Source organism: Chionomys nivalis, chromosome 12 (genome assembly GCF_950005125.1).
Source record: "Chionomys nivalis chromosome 12, mChiNiv1.1, whole genome shotgun sequence".
Taxonomy (NCBI): domain Eukaryota; kingdom Metazoa; phylum Chordata; class Mammalia; order Rodentia; family Cricetidae; genus Chionomys; species Chionomys nivalis.
This window is the reverse complement of record NC_080097.1, coordinates 72,737,768-72,754,508: the sequence shown is the minus strand read 5'-3', so window position 1 is coordinate 72,754,508 and position 16,741 is coordinate 72,737,768. Positions and strand designations below refer to the sequence as shown.

The window sequence follows — 16,741 nt, the reverse complement described above, 5'->3', positions numbered from 1 at the left end:
CCTTTGGAATCATTTAGGGAAACAGTTTATCTTTGGGTCTCTTTTTACAAAAGCAGCGTAAGCCAGCAAAAAGTACCAGTTGCTAGTTAGTTTTATGAGCTTCTTTCTCACCCAGGCAAATAATAGTTAATAAATAGCAGGGTATATTGCCATGCGTTGTCCTTAGTACCTTACATGAATTGACTAGTCCCCATATCAATTTCTACTCAACCAGGACTGTATTGTTATCACCCCTTTATAGATGTAAAACTCGAGGTGTTGAGGTAAAACAGTTAGAAACGCAGCTGGTAAGCAGCAGGCTGGGACTCAGACCCTGGCTCTGGGTACCACACAATGCAGCTGCAGCATGTGGGCTCTGTCAGCTTCACAGAAGCCTCATAGGATAGTCTGAGATTTCATGGGAGTGTGGGGTTCAATCTTTTGTGACTGAACCATGTTTTACCCACAGAGGTACCATTCATTGTTTGTGAAGTGGAACAATAGAAAAGCACACACAAGACACCAGAAGTAAACCCTCTTCCTCCTCTGTCACTGCATAGGAGCATTTGAAGTCTTAGGCTTTTCTAAAAAGAGGGACAGCTGTCAGGCTGGAAGGCATGCTAAGCCACATAACGGTGCAGCAATGCGGGCACTGTGTGGTTTTGCAAGGTGCAGATCCAATTAGTGTGATTCCCAGCGAAGAAGAGAAGGCTGCAGCCCTTGCTGTCCTCCAGCCACAGTCGTCTGTTCTTTGTAGTGTGTTTGTGGTGTTGTCAAACCCAAGCTGCCATCCTTCCTCTCCAGGGATACTTGGGGAGATGCTTGGGCAGAGGGCCATTGAATTCACATCAGTGAATTCAGCCGTTCAGTGATGGCTCCTTTAAGGAAACCATTCTTCCCTTTCTAATTGAGTCAATGGGTTCCAGCTCTCGTGTCAGAGAGCCACTACTTTAAGTGGGTGAAATATGAATGGCTTAAGAATATCCTTGACTTAACTACAAGAGGAGAGAGCCAGCAGACTTAGAAATTATGAATAATAAAGTGGTTTTAGGAATGTTTTCTCAAGATGTTACTGGAAGCCACACTTAGTGGCTGTGTGCAGGGGGGCTCACTGAAATAGCTGATTTTTAAGTTTTTGTCTTTTTTTTTTGTCAATTTTCTTAATAACGGGTTCTGCATTTTCCCTTTGCACTGGATTCTAAATTATATTACTAACCATATTGCTTGTGATTATGGACATATTTGTGTTGATGTAGGTACAGTAGTTTAAGAGTACAGGTGGCGCACACCTTTAATCCCAGCACTCGGGAGGCAGAGGCAGGCGGATCTCTGTGAGTTCGAGGCCAGCCTGGTCTACAAGTGCTAGTTCCGGGACAGGCACCAAAGCTACAGAGAAATCTTGTCTCAAAAAACAAAACAAACAAACAAACAAAAAAAAAGAGTGGCGGTCAACTCTGGTCTGCTTCTAAAATTCTTGCTTTATTTAATGCCTAGCAGGAAGATAAACTCTAACTTGAATCTTTCCTGGAATATGCTGTGGTCAAAGTTTAATGTTGGAAAAGGCTGCTGTATAACAAGGTTAAGTGTTAGCATTTATAAATTAAAGCATTTTGAAGATGACTATTTCCTTTGGAATGTATTTTAATATGAGGAAATGATTGTTTGGAGAATGGGGTTCTTGTCTTTCATGGGGCCTTCAGTGAGGATGTGACCCTGTTCTTAGTTAAAATCTGGCTGGAGACTGACTTCAGGAACCCTTGTCTGTGTGCCCAAGTTAACTGAGCGCTGCCTCACTAAGGCTGGGTTTTCCTCCCTGGGCCAAGAGGTCGAGAAGGAGGCATTCCCAGGATAGCTGTCCCACTCTTTTGTCAGAGATTCCCTTCCCTCTGCCAGCATTGAGCTGAACTAGGACAAACTCATAGCCAGCCTCATGTTCGGGTCCTGACGGGGAAACTGATAATGAATTCTGCAGTAGAATGCACGTCGCTCTTTCTTCTAGTGTAGATGAGAGGAGTTTCCCAGAGAGTGGAGCTGTCTCGGTCAAGGCACCTCAGTTTACAACAGACTGTTAAAGAAAACCAGAAAAATCTAAGTTGGGCAGCAGGAAGGTGAGAGTGCTAGGGAGACAAAGTCACAAAGGCCTGGGAGGAAGCTCAGCCCTGGAAGCAGGCTGCAGAAACAAGCACTCGGGGTACAACTAGCAACTACTTTTTGAACAAGTCCCAGCTGTAGAAGGTGGCTGGCGAGTCACGAATGAGAGAGAAGTGACAGGGAATCCTGGTGCTAAGTGCAGGCAGAGGTCCTGCTAAGGGGTGTCTGTAACTGCTAGGATTCTGGCATCTACCAGTGAGAGAACCGAGGCAGAGTTCTGACACAGACTTCAGAGGCACAGGCCCTAGTTACTATATTTTGCATGGAGTATTGTAGTAGTCAACAGTTCCACAGACTAATGTAAAGGAAAAACTTCAAGCAGGGAAAAAGAGCTGTCCTGTTGAAGAGGAAGGAGGGAACTATTCCTTGAGATGGCCAGGCCTGCCAGTGGGAACACTAACTTTGGAAATATTTTATGTTGCATGTTTAAAAGCAAATCCAGCAGATATAAATAATTTTATTTGGATTTTGCACTGAGGAAATAGGAGTCACTCTGCATCTGAACCTCATCCCTGTTGGCTGTGTCTTTGCCTTAGATAAAATCTTTCTGAGGTTCCTCTGGTGACAGCTGCAGCAGAGTGGGGGTGGCATGGACCCTGGCCTGGGGTTGATTGGGTTTTTAGCTCATTCCGACTCTACCACTTCTCACTATAACCTTGAGTTTGTTACTTGGCTTTCATAGCTATTGCTGTAGTCTGCAGTCTGCACCTGTCCTTGTGTGAATTTAGTGGGGTTGGAGGTAGACCAGTGCCTGGGAGGGGGTGCTCGACAAGTGGCAGCGACGACTGCATGACACTCTCTGCAACTTACTTAGAGATGGATCCACAAGATTAAGAAGTATAGGGGACTGGAGAGATGGCTCAGTCGTTAAAGGCTAGGTACAGGACCAAAAATACAGTAAGTGTAGACATTGGGAAGCCATTTCTATTTATTTGGTTCTATCTTTACAAAGGAAGTTTTAGGGACCAGCAAGATGACTCAGTGGGTAAAGGAGTTTGTCATATGTATCAGTTTACTTTCTATTGCTGTGATAAACACCATGACTGAAAGCAATTTGGGGAGGAAAATGTTTACTTCACTTTATAGGTCTGTGAAAGGAAGTCAGGGTAGGAACTCAAGGCAGGAGTCAGAGATAGGAACTGAAGCAGAGGCCACAGAGGAGTGCCGCTTGCTGGCTTATTCCTCCTGGCCTGCTCAGTTTGCTTTCTTGTACACCCCAGGACCATCTGCCCAGGGATGGTACCACCCACTGTCAGTTGGGCCTCCTTACATCAATCATTAATCAAGAAAAGGCTTGCAGACTTGCCTGTAGGCCAGTCTGATGAAGGCATTTTACCAGTTGACGTTCCCCCTTCCCAGATGATCTGGGACTGTGTTAGGTTAACAAAATCTAACCAGTACACTGCACAAACTCAGTTACCAGAGTTACCCTGCAACCCATGTAAGTGTGGAAGGAGTGGACGCACTCCATGAAGCTATCCTCCGACAAGTGCACTGTGGCATGCACATATACTCACATGTATGAACACACACATTTACATTAATAATAGAGTCTTAATTTCTTTTCTAAAAGAGACTTAGGATTCCAAACTTATCCCCCTGATAGAACGCTCCAATCTTCAGTAAGATAATGAAATATCAACGGTAGTAGAAACTGTATGTGTCTATCTGTTGAGTACATGTGTTGATCTGGGGGAATAAAAGCTTTTTCCAAGGTCTGTTTGGATGACTTATTGTTGTGCCTAATAATTGAAACACCAACACACTAGCACTTCTCAACTGTAACACACATATGAATTCTTGAGCCAGGAATCTTGCTAAAATTGAGATTCTAACCCTGTGAGGTGTTAAGTCAGATTTAACCCACAGAAATGGTGAGTTTAAAATGGAAGCTTGACAAACGCAGAGCCAGAAATTTGGAGGTTGAGTCTTTGCCAACACACATGCTGATCGATCCTGTATTCAAGTAATTTATCCCTTGTCTTGCTCACTTTTCTTATGGGAACAGCAGTGTGGCCCAGAGTTATCCTGAGAATCCAAGGAGATGCTAGATGCTTTCTTCCCCTGGAGGCAAACCTACTGAAAGCCAGAACCCTGCTCTACAGAGTAGGCACAAGGAAGCTGTTGAAATTAACCTTGAGATGCAAGTAATCCACCTTGGCTTTGAATTCTTAACATAGCAAGGACTCCTGTCTCCTTTCTTTTCTTCATATTCTCTCTGTGACAGTCACTCTGTCCCCTTTACTGTTTCCTGTACATGCACAGTGGACTCAGCCCCTGCACCAGTGAGCCCTTGCTATGATGGGAGCCACACCTGTGACACGACAGCCAAGTGCCGCCCAGGGGCAGGTGTAGACTACACCTGTGAGTGCACCCCTGGGTTCCAGGGAGACGGACGGAGCTGTGTGGGTAAGAGACATGTCTGTTTCTGTCACGTACCCCTTGCTCTCTCCAGCACCATGTCTGTGAAGGACAAGTATGTGTAGAATTTGTGGTCTTTATCAGGCAATGATTTTAACCTCTGCATATCTAGACACAGTTATATGAAAACTGAGGCAGAGTCTGGCTAAATTTGAGAAAAGATAGATTGGAGATGGGTATTTGCGGTTAGGGTTATAAAGAGAAATCATCTTTTGAAAATTGATTGTTTACTTTTTAAAGAATTCCTGAAGTAGTCAAAAATTATCTTCTTGGCCAGGTGGTGGTGGCGCACGCCTTTAATCCCAGCACTCGGGAGACAGAGGCAGATGGATCTCTGTGAGTTCGAGGCCAGCCTGGTCTACAAGAGCTAGTTCCAGGATGGGCTCCAAAACCACACAGAGAAACCCTGTCTCAAAAAAAAAAAAGAAAAGAAAAGAAAAAAGAAAAAGAAAAAAAATATCTTATTATGACTTAACTGGAAAGATTTGAACATGTTTTTCCTTATTTCTGATGAACTGCAACTTGGACTTTTACCCAACATTTCACATGTCCATGGTTTCCATTAGTTAGCCATTAGTTCCTCTGAAGCATCATCGTGGTGGGAACACTGAGTTGTCGGGTCTTCCGTTTCCAGAACCTTCTGTTTCATCCATGCTTTTGTGTCCTCGTTTTTCTTAGATGTCAATGAATGTGCCACCGGCTTTCACCACTGTGGCCCCAATTCCGTGTGTGTCAACATGCCAGGAAGTTACAGATGTGAGTGTCGCAGTGGCTATGAGTTTGCAGATGACCAGCACACTTGTGTCTGTAAGTATCAAGATCTCTCTCCCTTCCACTAGAAAGATGCTGAACCCTACTTTGGGATTCCCTTATGTCTCTCTACTTGCTGTCCAGAGGCTTTGTTGTGTGTCTTTCTTAAAGATATAACCCTCTGCTGCAGTTCAGTTCAGTCCTACACTGATGGTATGTTACCACTGGGTTTTTCCCAGCTAGATTACATTGAGAATGTTCTCAGTTGGGATTCCTGGCCTTGTTACAGACCCAGACAGTGACTTGTAACACCTCAGCACTATAAAGAATTCATGTTGAGGGGGCTGGAGAGATGGCTCAGTGGTTAAGAGCATTGCCTGCTCTTCCATAGGTCCTGAGTTCAATTTCCAGCAACCACATGGTGGCTCACAGCCATCTGTAAAGAGGTCTGGTGCCCTCTTCTGGCCTGCAGTCATACACACAGACAGAATATTGTATACATAACAAATAAATAAATAAATAAATATTTTTTAAAAAAGAAGAATTCATGTTGAAAGGTGCCCGTCTCATGCAATAGGCCAAAGATCCCACCCAAAATAAATACACCATCTAGGATTCTAAAACACACTAACTTCAGGCTGAATAATTGATTGAAAAGACCTAGAATTCCAAATTTATCCCACTGATGGAGCTAGCTGATAATAGAGAATTACACAATCCAACCTCCAGTAAGATGACAAACTAGCAATGGTTAGTAGAAACTCTGTGTGTGTGTGTGTGCACGTGTGCATACATGCATGCACACATGCTTATGTATATCTGTTGTGTGTACACAGTACTATGAGGAATTACAAGCTACAACCAGAATCTGTTTTAATGACTTATTGTCATGCCTAATATTTTAAGCACAAACACACACTAACACGTTTCAACTCTTTTTTTTTTTTACTTATTTATTTATTTTTATTCTTTTTTAATTAAAATTTCCACCTGCTCCCCATTTCCCATTTCCCTCCCCTCCTCCCAAATATTGCCCTCCCCCCACTTCCCACCCCCATCCCCACTCCTCTTCTCCTCCCCCCACTCCATTCCCCCTCCCTCTCGATACTGAAGAGCAGTCCAAATTCCCTGCCCTGCGGGAAGACCAAGGTCCTTCTATCTACGTCCAGAAAGGTGAGCGTCCAAACAGGCTAAGCTCCCACAAAGCCAGTTCATGTATTAGGATCGAAACCTAGTGCCATTGTCCTTGGCTTCTCATCAGTCTTCATTGACCGCCATGCTCAGAGAGTCCGGAATCAACCCATGCTTATTCAGTCCCAGACCAGCTGGCCTTGGTGGGCTCCCAATAAATCAGTTCCACTGTCACAGTGGGTGGGTGCATCCCTCGTGGTCCTGATTTTTTGCTCATGTTCTCCCTCCTTCTGTTCCTCATTTGGACCTTAAGAGCTCAGACCGTTGCTCCAAATTGAGACTCTGTCTCTACCTCGATCCATCGCCAGATGAAGGTTCTAAGGTGATATGCAAGATATTCATCAGTATAGGATAGGGTCATTTCAGGTTCCCTCTCCTTAGTTGCCCAAGGTACCAGCTGGGGACATATTCCTGGACACCTGCAAACCCCTCAAGAGTCAAGTCTCTTGCCAACCCTAAGATGGCTCCCTTAGATAGGATATATACTTCGCTGCTCCCGTATCCATCCTTCCTATATCCCAACCATCCCAATCCTCCGAGCTCCTCCCATCCTCCCCTTCTCATATTTCTCATCCCATTTCCCCTTTGCCCCGTGCCACCTCACCCGCAAGTTCCCAGTTTTTGCCCTGGAATCTTGTCTACTTCCCCCTCTCCATGCGGATGACTATATGATTTTCTTTGGGACGTTTCAACTCTTAATACGCATATAAATCATCTTACTGGAGGTTGGATTGTGTAATTCTCTATTATCAGCTAGCTCCATCAGTGGGATAAATTTGGAATTCTAGGTCTTTTCAATCAATTATTCAGCCTGAAGTTAGTGTGTTTTAGAATCCTAGATGGTGTATTTATTTTGGGTGGGATCTTTGGCCTATTGCATGAGACGGGCACCTTTCAACATGAATTCTTCTTTTTTAAAACATATTTAAAAAATATTTAAAAAAGCTAGGACTCTTGCCAAGATTGAGATTCTGAGACCCCCACATTCTTTAAGATCCTCAGGTGTTAGTCTTTGGGTGGGGCTGGGAAAAGAAAGGCTCACGCACACACATTTCAGTACTTGGGACACTTTTTTTTTTTTTCAGTGATCGCCCCACCTTCCAATCCTTGTCTTGACGGTAGTCACACCTGTGCTCCTGAGGGGCAGGCCCGGTGTATTCACCAGGGAGGCAGTTCATTCAGCTGTGCTTGTCTGCCAGGCTTCGTTGGCACGGGACATGAGTGTTCTGGTGAGTGCCTGTGGGTAAGTCTTGACTGTTCCCTTTAGGTATGCATCCTCATAGAGACACAGCCTCTCCCCTCCTGTTACTCACACAGCCTTGGAGTTGCCAAGAAAGCGGGCATCTTTAGAATCAGAAAGAGCCCAAGGGTGATCCCTGGCACTGGAATGGTGAGCACCCATGGTCCTGGAGTGTGGTGCCAGCTTGAGATCTTGTGTAGACTGGAGGGACTCAGGCTACAGTGTCTTCCTACATTCTCCCACCCTCATAAAACACTTGGTGAGACAGGATCTGGTGTCTGTGTAGCCCTGGCTAGCCTGGAACTCAGAGAGTCACCTGCCTGTGCCTCAGGGATCTAGGGGTGTGTCACCATATGTGGCAGTTTTACTGTCTTGTCCTAACCTGTTAAGTTATCTGGGAGGAGAGAACCTCAGTCAAGGAACTACCTAGGTCAGTCTACTGGTATTACTGCTGGACTGTATAAGTTAACTAGCTAATCGCGAGCCCGAGAACAAACCAGTCAGCAGCATTCATCTCCAGAATCTGCTTCTGCTCCTGTGTAAGATTCTATGACTGTCCTCAGTGATGGATTGTAGTCTAGAAGTGTAAGCTGTGAAATAAACTCTTTCCTAAATTACTTTTGGACATAGTGTTTTTTCTCAGCAACAGGAAGGCAAAATAGAATGGGGTTTGGAGTGAAGGGGCTGTTTAGGTAATGAAGTCCCAGGAAGTTGCAAGGCTGCCCTAGAACGTTTACCCTAGAAGGCCCAGGTATGTGGGGGCAATGGAGAAAAGATTGCCGTTTACATTTCTATTTCCAAAGCAGGCTTTTTCCATTTTAAATACTTTCTATTCTTTATTCTCTCACTGTTTCCTTTTACAATAACTGAGACAATGTAGAAGTTCATATAACTTCCCTGAATAACCTTTATATTGATGCATTCTTCAGGTTCCTAGACATTCCTGCTATTGAGTGTGGGTCTGATCTTTAAATAACCTCACAAGGCCCCGCTGCTCCCTGTGGGTGTGATGTAGATACGATGGCATAGGATGCCCAGTGGGGCTGAAGACAAGGGTCACCAGAAACCTTTGCCACTCAGTATGGACAGGTACAAGAACTGTTGGACGCAGCCTCAGTTCCATGATAGCATGTTGTGCCCTTTGGTTTCTTGTCATGTGTCCCTCTCATTAGACAAGGCTGTTCTGAGTCACAAAACAGCTTGCTTCATTACAGCCTACCAGCAAGATGGAAGTCATCATCTCAGAGACGCTTGCAGTGTTGTTTTACTGCATTTGTTATGAGCATGTCTGTAAGGAGAGGACTCTTCGAGATGATGCATATTCTGAGACAGGGGTCATTGGGAGCCATTTTGGAGACTCCCTAACATAACCACAGCCTGTATGTAGTGTGTGGTAGTCTTCCAGGGTTGAGATAGAAGGCATTTTCCTAAAGGTTCCACACAAGTTAGTCTATGCTAATCATGAAAGTAGCTAGCAGAATAAAACTACAGCATGGTAGCTATGTATATACATTCTGATTTAGAGGTGTTTCAAGTGTTCATTATGTCTGTGAGTGAAAGATCCTTGACAAGAGGCTCTGTGTTGTGCGAACTGTGTGATCGTGAAGTGCACACATTTTTACTCTATCGGATGAAAAGGGGATTTGTGGATTTTCCTCCAGCCACCATTTGTTGAGAACCAGCCATCCTGGAGAGGCTGCACTTGGATTTGGGTTCTCAGTCTGGTTTGAGTCACTAGCAGGAGGCTTTGGTTCAAAGAGAGTGAAGTCTTCTCCACTTTCCTCTGGAGTGGTTTCAGTTTTGTAATAGTGTGAGCTAAGTAGTTCCCAGGCATGCTGTCATTAAGAATGTGGGTAACTTTGCAGGAAGAACAGATTGTCGTGAGGAGTTCCAAGTGTGAGCTGAGGGAGCCAGGGTAGAGAGGGTCTGTTCTATCTTTGCTCAGGAGGCAAACGTTATGGTGCAGACATTATAGTCAGGATGTGTGTGCTCAGAGGTGTGGGGTAAAGCATGCACAAGAGGGTGTGGGCGTGTATTACACGTACAGATTCCAGGGAAGCTCACCATGCCACACAGACACAAACAGCAGACATTTGCTTGTGACTGGACAGTTAGGGAACAGAGAGACAGCAAGGGCATATGGACCAAAGCATAGTGTTCTGGATAGTATAGAGGTTAATTGGCATCATTGGGTCAGAAAGCAAGTCAATCATTCAATGGTTGAATTTACCTCCAGCTGCTTCTATTCAGAATGAAGACAGGAAGGGACTTCAAAGTCCAAAGCATAAGCTTCAAACTGGGGGTTCCAGACATGGTTTTCTAACAGGTTTTTGACTTTAGTGGACGAATGGTAGAGGTGTCCATTGTGCTAGAATGAGTTGCCATTTTTCTGTTGTCTTTGTGACAAGGGGCTGTCCTGCTGTCTCAGCCCTCCTGTCCCCAGTCTTCCGGCAACCCCCTGTACAAGCCTTCCACTGGTCAATTGTTATTAGCATACTCCTATCAGTGGGGATTAAAAACAGAGTTCCTGCCTTGAGAAGAAGCCAAAGTCCTTCCCCATCTTCTGTCTGAACACTTGCTGTCCAGGGAAATGAACTCTGACTTCTGCAAACCCCACGGTGGTGTTTGTGCTCCTGAGGGAGAGGCTGAAGCCAACTCTGAGCTCAGGCCCAGGAGCTGCTGACTGGCCCTCCAAGAACGAATTGGATTACAATTCTGGGATCCTACAATTCTCCAGTTTCAGGTCCCGGGATTCACAGGTGTGATGTATTAAACTTCTTCCCGGGCTTTTTTCTACTTACTGATCATTCCTAACAGCTCCTGTCTGCCATAACCATGGCACCCACAAAGAGGAGCAGGGGAAAGTGGTTGTTTCGGGTTTGGTCACGGCTTTAATAATGCCAGAGGTTTGCCAACCTTGGGGAATTCCTTTTTTGCCATTGCTTGATTGGGATTCCTGTCCCCACTGGAATACTTTTGGGGTGAGTTTGGCTGGGTGTTCATTTTTACAGCTTTGGCTCCACAGTCAGTTTTATAGTTCCTCTAGCCCCGGCCAGCTCCCTACTTAGCTGTGCCCTGGAGCTGGGCTTTAAAAAGACAGAATGAGCTACTAGGCTAAAGAGGATGGTTCTGTAGTGGCTATCTATCTAGGATGCTCTTTAAATAGCTCCTTTCTCAGTGTTGGGAGGTGAAGGTAACCAGAAAATCAGCTGCTTGCCCAGGAGTGGAATTAAGCTTGATTTCATTAAGCGTGCAGGGGGTTTCGGAGGATAAGCATACTGCTCACTAGGTGAGCATAAGGCATTCCTGTCAAGGGAACAGAGTGCCTGTGTGTGAGGCACAGTGGCCTGACAACCCAGAAAACAGCTGACCTGGGGGAGGACCCCCTGGAGAATGCGGGCTGCGTGAAGGCTTGGCGGAGTCTCACTCTGACTGTGCGCCTGCCATGGGTTGCACCATGGACACAGCTCCTTCTTTTCTAGGCTTCATGCCATTGCTTGGTCACATCACACATCAAAAACAACTCTGGCTGTTACGATGGCTGTGACTCGCATTTCCTTTTGTTTTTGTTTTCCCTTGTTTCCTCTGGAAGACTTCCTGTTGTCTCGGAGCTTACCTCACCCCCTGGCATCAGCTTTAGCGGTCCTACTGCTAGAGATCCTTGGGGGTCTTTTGAGTGTGGGGGCGGGGGAAGAGGTGACTTGCTCTTGACTGCATGGGCCAACTTTAATAAGCAAAATAAAAAGGCACATTAATTGGCTTTTGCTCAAACTGTAGGAATTGGCAATTTTGAGTATGAACTCCTCAGAGAAGCATGTGCTGAGTGCAGGGGCCTGAGCGGTTTGTGTTATTTCAGAAGTCCTCATAACATTCTTCTCTTTGAGTAAATGAGAAGTAAGTTTGGGTATGACAATCTCTAATTAGAGGTCCTTCTAAAAAGAAAATGTGTTCGGGGCTTCATCGGATTCCTGTATCTCTACAAGAACAGAGAGGAAACTAGTGCCAAACTCACATGGAAAAACTATTGTTACCTATCTTTATCTTTGTCTGTGACATCACTGACGGAATGAATGAAAAGGTTAGTAGTTGAAGGGAAATAATGTCTAGGATTCAGTGTAGCAGAAAGACGCTCCAGAGGTACACAGCGGGACATTTCTACTCTGAGCACTCATTTCATTGATTAATGCACGTGCTCCTGGATTTGTTTCTGTCTTTGTTACAGTTACTGTGGCTGTGATGAAACACCATGACCAGAAACAACGTGTGGAGGAATGGAGGAAAGGGTGTATTTTACCCAGAGTTCCATTTAACAGTGCATCATCAGAATTAGTGAGGGCAGGAACTCAAGCAGGGTTCAAACAGGCTCCTGGAGGCAGGAGCTGATGCAGACACTATGGAGGGGAACTGCTTACTGGCTTGCTCCCCATGGCTTTGCTCAGCCTGCTTTATTAGAACCCAGGACCACCAGCCCAAGGATGGCACCGCCCACAATGGGCTGGGTCCTCCCCCACTGATCACTAATTAAGAAAATGCCCCACAAGCCGGACAGTGGTGGCACACGCCTTTAATCCCAGCACTGGGGAGACAGAGGCAGGCGGATCTCTGTGAGTTTCAGGCAAGCCTGATCTACGAGACCTAGTTCCAGGATAAGCTCCAAAGCTATAGAGAAACCCTGTCTCAAAAAACCAAAGAGAGGGAGAGAGGGGAAGAGCGGGAGGGCAGGAGAGAGGGAGAAAAGGAGAAAAGAAAATGCCCCACAGCATGGTCTTACGGAAGCCGTTTATCAGTTTAAGCTCCTTTCTCTCTGACGATTCTAGCTTGGGTCAAGTTGACCTAAAACTAGCTAGTATGTGTTTTTTCCTTTCTTTTTTCCCCCCTTTCTGTTAATGTTTACTCCTAGCTCAGCTCTAGGGATGTTCTAAAGTTGGTAACTTGTTGAGCCATGTGCACTGGGGCCATGTAGTCGCACAGCTGTTTGTGGTGAAGTCATGGTCTTCCTTCCTTTCCTAACCTCTCTGCTCCTGTCTCTGACCTCTGCAGATGTTGATGAATGTGCGGAAAACAGATGTCATGAGGCAGCTACCTGCTACAATACCCCTGGGTCCTTCTCTTGTCGTTGCCAGCCTGGGTATCACGGGGACGGGTTTCACTGCACATCCGGTAAGTGATGGAAAACCAGCATAAACGCAGGGATCTCCCTGTGCCTTCCCACTTATTTTCCTCCTAGCCGTCTCTTGATGGAAGCTGGTTTGGGGGCCTGGTGGAGGGATTTTCCAAGCTCTGGATTCTTCTAGTAGCCTCCTGATGTTCACTCACTGCTCATTGGTATGCAAGCTTGCTAGAGTCTGCCATTCACTCTGTGGCTGCTCTGACTCACCACCTAGTAGTCCACTTGGCTACATGTTGTTTGAACTACTGAGGGGCTTATTAAGTAGGAGCCTCATGTAACAATGAGCCAGTAGTCAACACTTGTGGTGCATGCGTTAGGGGAACTTGGCCAACACATAGCAGTGTGGCTATATTGACTTGGGCTTCTCACACTTAAACTCTGGGTTCCATAAAATGAATGGAGTTAACTTGTCCTCTTTGAAGTTTCCAGAATGTTGGGCAGATGTCAATGGTTATTCTTCATGTTGCCCAGATGGTAATTGGCCCCCAAGGGCTGAGGAGCATACTGGACTAGCGTACATTTATATTCATCTGGGGTGTATAGGGTGAGTGGGGGGAATTAGGAACAACTAGGTAGATGGTAGCAAAGCTAAAATAAGAATTCGAGACTCTAAAATCTTAGTGTCTTGCTATTTCTCCATGTCATGGTAACTTGCAATTGTAGGGAAGAAATTCTCAGTATGGAAGACTTTATGTGAACTGCTAAGTATGAATGGGTTGTGAAATAAGAAATTTATTTCTTATTTCTCTTTTGTCTCACTCAGCCATGGTTCCGGAAGATTCCATCTCAAGCCTGAAGCCCTGCGAACATCAACAGCGCTATGCCCAGGCACAGCATGCCTACCCTGGGTCACGAGTCCACATCCCCCAGTGTGATGACCAGGGCAACTTCATGCCACTGCAGTGCCACGGCAGCACTGGCTTCTGCTGGTGTGTGGACCAGAATGGCCATGAAGTCCCTGGCACCCAGACTCCACCTGGCTCCACCCCTCCTCACTGTGGACCACCATCAGGTGAGTTCACTTGCCCCGAAGAAAGACTTTGCGCCAGGGTCTGGAGTCAAAGAATAGAATGGCTCTGGCAGTGGGATGATTTATAACACAGCTCAGACGTAGGTGTGACTGGCTGCTATGTTTTCATAGCTTTTTTTTCCTCCAACGAACACTTGGAAGATATAGGCACACACATGGATCCTTTATGCATTAGATTCCATTTGTTGAAAGGGGAGTGAAAGTTGAATTTTCACATCAGGCTGTGACCCATTGTGAAAGGCTTGAGGGCTAAAGAATTTTGCCAGCATAATATTTTATCTACTCCTTTCTATGTAACCATGTCACTTTCCTGTAAAAGGAAGGCTGAAGACTGCTAATGTTAGCAGGAAAAAATAGGTATGAAACTCAGAACAATCCACTGAGTTCCCTTTAACCTAGTGATGCCTATCCCTCTCTAGCTGATCGAGCATGGTGATGGGAAACCCTTCTTTGCGCAGTTGCCTTCATAGGAAGTATAGGAATCCATCCATTCAATCTGAGGTGCTCATGGCAAACATGGCCATTGTTATCTGCCTTCTTCCTGCCAAGGTTTTGGAGCATGGTCGGCAGTGTCTTACTGGCAGTGTGAGCAGCAGGCATCTTACCCTGGGCAGCTTTCCAGCCCCTTGCTGAATTATTCACAAGTGGGCAACACATGCTGCTGCTTTAGCCCAAATACTTCCTGATCTGGGAGTTAGTATCTAAAGAGCCACTTCTAAAGTTATTTTAAAATAAATAAATAAAACCTAAAAAATTCTATAGAATCAGCCAGGCAGTAGTGGGGTGCATGTTTAGTCCCAGCACTCAGAAGGCAGAGGTAGGAGGATCTCTGAGTTTGAAGCCAGCCTGGGGTACAGAGCAAGTTACAGGACAGCCTCCAAAGCTACAGGACAGAGAAACCCTGTCTCGAAAAACAAAACAAAAGACAAAAACAAGGCAAAACAAAAATTTACAAAATCACTTATCTCAGCCTTTAATGTGTGAGATAGAGTTGGGCAATTTCCAACAGTTTTGATTCTATAACGTTCATAACACGAACAGGGCTTTAGTGTTTCCAAGAATATGTACATAAAAATTAGTGCATGAATCTGGGAAGAGTTGGGGGAGAGAGGGTGAATACCATCAAAATACATTGTACAAAATTCTCAATAAACAAATTGAAAGATTCACACAGGTAAATTGGTAACGGATTGCTCCACATTGATCCTCTTTGCCGCTCCCCCCCCCCGCCCCATTACTTATGAACAAGGCTACAGACCTTAAACACTAAGATGCCTTAGAGAAGTCCTGTTCCTGCTGTGGCTTCTCTCAAAAACCTCAGCTCTGTTTGGAAGTCAGTGGTGAGGTGGGGCCTTGGAGGGATGGCTTGGCATTCTATTAAATTGATTAAAACAAACATGTGTTAAGGATAATGACTCAGGCTGAGATGTTAATGACATTTTAATAATGTTAAAATAAGGACCACGTTCTTTTGTGCAGAATTCTCATGGCCCAGACTTCTTTCTTGTCACTGTGTGGCCTGACTAATCTCATTTGTATAATGAGGTCAGTGGGAGAGAGGCTAGCATGTGTGTACTCTGGACTTGAGACTGTTTGAATCCTTACCAACCAGAAGCAGGGAAGAAGTAAGCCCATGGTTGAATGTTGCTTAAAGCAGTAGGAGATGAAAGAGGTGCCCATCTGTGAGTGATCTGAGACCCAGTTGACTTGATGTGTGTTTGCATCCACCCAGACACGTCGGCATGTTGGGTGGTCCCAGAAACAAGAGTGGCTCTTGGGGGTGTTCAGTGTGGATGTTTGAGAGAGTAGCAGCCCCTTCTTTGGTCCTGGAACACTTAGGGCTGAGCAGATCAGAGTCTTGCCTTTATCGTCTTTGCTTGCTGTGAGTCATGGGCTATAACAGCCTGAGGGGGCAGCCACTTCCCAAGATGGAAGTCTTGAGAGGGCTTGTGGAGCTTGAGATTGGGGTCTTTATTCGCATATCCCCACCTTCTCAGAGGACAGGGCCCTTGCAGCCTGTTTTGATATCCAGCTTTGTTCTTTGAAGTGTCTGGAGGGTTTTGAACAGAATATACTAAGATACCCTGGGTTTTAAGCAGCTGCTGGCTGAGTGCACGCTGGTTTGGTGGTGTGAAAGCATGGGAAGATGGGAACAGAAAAGCCAGATAAAAGGCTGTTGCCATGGTCCCGGTGTGAGATGATGCCCCTGGATTTAAGCATGCCCCTGTGGCTGCTGACTGAGTGTACACTAGTTTGGTTGGGGGTGGGGGGAAAGGAAATTCAGCCAGAATACTGTTGCCATGATCCCAGTGTAAAATGTCTGTAACCAGGGTGACACTCTCAGGAGAAGTGGCAAGAAGTTAAAATGGGTTTTTGTTGTTGTTTGGGTATTTTTGAAACAGGGCTCACTATGTAGCGATGGCTGTCCTGGAACTCACTATGTAGAACAGGCTGGCCTTCAACTCACAGAAATCTACCTGCCTCTGTGTCCTGGGTCCTGGGTGCTAGGATTAAAATCATGCACCACTGTGTCTGCCTCTAGTCAAATGCTTTTGAGGGTAAAACTGATGAGACATTTTTTACTTGACGTGCGAGAGAAAGAGGTAATCTGGTGATTGTATCTGAGCAATAGAAAATGTAGTTGCTGTTTAGTGGAGCTAAAGGCACGGGAGCCAGTTTGGGAAAAAGCAGGAGCTCAGCATTTACTTTGTGCTGAGAGTTCGTTTGTGCATCTAGGTGGTGATAGCAAGGAGATAACTGGCTGTGTGATTCTGTGGACCATAGGCTTTGAATTGCAGGAATTAAGACA

General features: G+C 45.5%; 1 protein-coding gene across 1 annotated transcript in view; it reads left to right on the top strand.

Annotated features, from left to right (window-relative positions):
- Positions 1 to 16,741, top strand: part of Nid2 (nidogen 2) — a 65,081-nt gene that overhangs the window by 38,919 nt on the left and 9,421 nt on the right. The window contains exons 9-13 of the mRNA XM_057785975.1: positions 4,396 to 4,539; positions 5,230 to 5,358; positions 7,578 to 7,721; positions 12,773 to 12,892; positions 13,666 to 13,914. Coding sequence (XP_057641958.1) covers positions 4,396 to 4,539; positions 5,230 to 5,358; positions 7,578 to 7,721; positions 12,773 to 12,892; positions 13,666 to 13,914 — 786 coding nt within the window. The remainder of the gene's footprint in view (positions 1 to 4,395; positions 4,540 to 5,229; positions 5,359 to 7,577; positions 7,722 to 12,772; positions 12,893 to 13,665; positions 13,915 to 16,741) is intronic.